Raw genomic sequence first — 3,196 nt, 5'->3', positions numbered from 1 at the left:
CTTTTAGCTGTTACAGTAGACCTTTTATTAAAGGAAATATTGGTGAAGCTACAGTTCAAGAACATAAATGTCTAGTGACACAACAGAGGTGCAGCAGGACCTCTGTTCCCAACATAGTCCAAGTTAAGTTCAGAGGAAAGCTGAATCCAAACCTGTCATACCCGTCAAACCAGAACCTGCAGGCTTTTCCTGGCATTTCCCAGAACAGGCATATCACTCATCGTTTGGGCTGAGCTCTCTTCATTTTCCAGCAACTCTTGGGAATGCCAGAAAGACAGAACCAAAGACCCCTTAGGTATATAAGTAGCAGCAAGAAGTCATTGAACAAATTGGTTTAGAGTGTTAATAGTAAGACTTTATTTGAGGTAATCTCTTAAGTAATTTAAGACATCCTGTGTTGTGCAGTGTTTCCCCTAATGCAGTGAACTATTTCATTTCCTTGTATGCTTATGTAGATTTGCTTTGGAAGTATTTGCAGCAGCCTAAAACCAGTCCTGTAGCTAAGGAAAGAGAGATCAAAAACCTTTTCACTATTTTCATTAATTTCACTTTGCCACTATCAGAAAACGCAAAGACAATGAAATAGAGTTTCTGTGGGTTTAGATTGCTGCTCAGTGGAAAATTTTCATCAGTTTTGGTACATCTTTTTCTTGTAGTGGTGGTTTCCTCTGGCTGCCAGGCTGCAGAAATTTCTTTATTGTAGGGATATTGCTTATTCTTGCTTTAAAACTCTACAAAACAAAACCAAAACAGCACTGTGTTTTAGAATCGTGGTAACTGTCAGACATTAGGATGTTATCCATGCTCTAAAAGTAACATTAGAGGTTGATCCTGCAGAAGAATCTATATGCTTCATCTTATTATGTTTTGTGGCTAATAGTGGCAGAAGGCAGCAGTAACCATCAGTATCTGAGGCCAACTAAAAGTACTTAGGATATTTGATTTTGATTTTGTCTTTCACTTTTTTCCTCAGCCTCCCACTCTCATATATTTCTCAGCCAGTTTAAATCAGTGGTCCTGCTTTGATTTGTTGTCTATTAAATCTGTCCATTCAATTACCTGCAAGAGAGGAAATTTGGCAAGTATATCAGGCTTGCACTCTTCTGCCATTAAAAGGGTTTCAAGTAATTGGACATCTGCTCTGCTAAACCGGTTGCCAACAAGAAAGTCATGTCCGTGGTCTTTCAAAACCTAAAACAGAGAACCAGAAGTGATTTTTTTTTTTTCCTATGTGACTTAATATGCTATCTTCAAAGCAAGGTCATACACTGCATATTATCCTTGAAAGAAGGAAATGCAAGAAGAACATCAGTAGTGCAAACAAATGATCTGACCACACTGTCATCCTAGGCATAATTTATCAGTCCTTTCTCTTCTTCCTGGCAGCTCAGTTGTACCCCTCTTGCCTTCACTTCTGTAGCTCACGCAATCAGTGCTGCTGTGTTGAAGGCTCAACTTTATGGGATACAGCCATCACTGCAAACGCCTATATAAAATTTACAAGAGGCTTAAGTTTGGCCCCAGGCATTGTAAGAGTATCTTGGGCTCTTTCAAATTATGTGCAGCCTCCTTGCTTCTCACCTGTTTCCTGTTCAATTTTGGGAATGTGCCTCATGGTCTCGACACCCAGCTAATCCATCCTCCCTTTTGTTACAGAAGGAGCTGTAATGCTTTGCATAGCATGTGTGGTACACGGGGAGGAACTTCATGTAACAGTGGATGCTGTAGTGTCTTTTGCCTGAAACAACATGCAGACTGAAACGTGGACATTTGGGGAGCTCATTGTGTCCTGGGTTTTTGCAGCTCTGCATATGTCCCAGATTTGTAGTGCCTTCTGTCCCCTCTATAGTGTCCTGTCTCCATCCTCGTCCCAGCCCCAAAACCATAGCATTTATATTTAAGGGGTAATTTTTCTTCTCTGTTCTCCTCAATACAAATTGTTTGTGGAGATCCAGGGTGGAGTTTCAGGAAAACGATATTAATTTAGCTACTACATCTTTGCCACGTACCTTCTCATAGACTGGGAAGTATCTGTTTGTGGCCTTGTCCACAATAGTAGCAAAATGTTGCTCCTTTTTATCCGCTGGTTGGAAACTATGGGTCATGAGTAACTCATTCATATCTATTACTCCTTCCACGTACATATCAATTCTGAAAGGAATAGATCCAGTTGGTCAAGTCAAACAGAGTAGGTCTGAATAGCACGATAGCTACTGGCATGGCTTGGAGCAGTTCCCCCCGGAGCGCAGTTTTGGCAGGGGGTGGGGAGCGTGGGTGAAAGACAAGTGCAAAGCGCCTAACCAAAATCTAAAAGGCTGTGCCCTTTCCATTTTTCACTAGGAGTGATACTTCTCTGTATTAAGTTTTTTTGAACCTGAGTACAAAATTGCCATGTGTGTCATGCACACTTGTCTTAAAAATCTGATCAGACATGGTGAGTTAAACAGTGGGTCTGTACAGTTTCTAACAAAGAATTACCTGTGCTAATTAACTTGAAGCATTTAAAAGTACTTCAGGTCAAACCATGTGCCCGAAGAACCCTGTTCTTTAATAAACAGTTATTACTTCTAATTCCTGGTTATTAGAGAGAGAAGTTTTTGTTTCCATCAATGACATTTCCCTGAATTTGGTGTGGTGAAAATGCCTGCTGCTGACAACTGCAGGAGAAAACGAAAAGCAGCATAGTAAGACAAACTGCCTTCTGCGCTCCTGACTGCCTTCTTCAGATAACTGTATTGACCTTTGATCTTCATGAGCTCCCTTGCACCATGATGCCTATATAACCCAGATGGTTACTACTGTTGTAGACATCACGCACAGTCACTGTCAAGATGCGCTACATCACCCTGAATCTAACTGTGAGCTGGGATATTCTTGTGTTACACAGAGAAGTAGTATGAACTGTAGTCTAACAAACAAAGGTGGTACTGTTACAGTACAGGGCTCTCTCCTTCAGGTCCTTCCCGTAGAGGTTGTACTTTGCTGCTATGTAGCTGAGGATGGCTCTGGTCTGCACCATCTTCATCCCATCGATCTCCACCATGGGCACTTGCTGAAACAGCAGAGATCCATCTAGGGAAAAGGGGAAAAGACAAGGAGACATTCAGCCTCTGAATGAGAACCATTAGTGGGTGTTTGGCAAAGTAATTACCCCTATTATTTTTGATTTCACAGAATCATAGAATCATTAAGGTTG

At 41.2% G+C, this 3,196-nt stretch overlaps 1 protein-coding gene across 1 annotated transcript; it reads right to left on the bottom strand.

Annotated features, from left to right (window-relative positions):
* Positions 1–568: 568 nt before the first annotated feature.
* LOC104614630 (glutathione S-transferase-like) lies at positions 569–3,068 on the bottom strand. Its single transcript, XM_010293727.1, has 4 exons — positions 2,940–3,068; positions 2,010–2,151; positions 1,060–1,191; positions 569–731 (listed from the first exon to the last, which is right to left on the bottom strand). The coding sequence occupies exons 1-4, from the start codon at positions 3,041–3,043 to the stop codon at positions 612–614; spliced, it is 498 nt and encodes a 165-aa protein (XP_010292029.1). The 5' UTR covers positions 3,044–3,068; the 3' UTR covers positions 569–611.
* Between the last annotated feature and the right edge of the window lie 128 nt (positions 3,069–3,196).

The sequence above is a fragment of the Phaethon lepturus genome, unplaced genomic scaffold (assembly GCF_000687285.1).
Source record: "Phaethon lepturus isolate BGI_N335 unplaced genomic scaffold, ASM68728v1 scaffold40228, whole genome shotgun sequence".
Classification (NCBI taxonomy): Eukaryota; Metazoa; Chordata; class Aves; order Phaethontiformes; family Phaethontidae; genus Phaethon; species Phaethon lepturus.
This window is presented reverse-complemented; position numbering and strand designations above follow the sequence as displayed.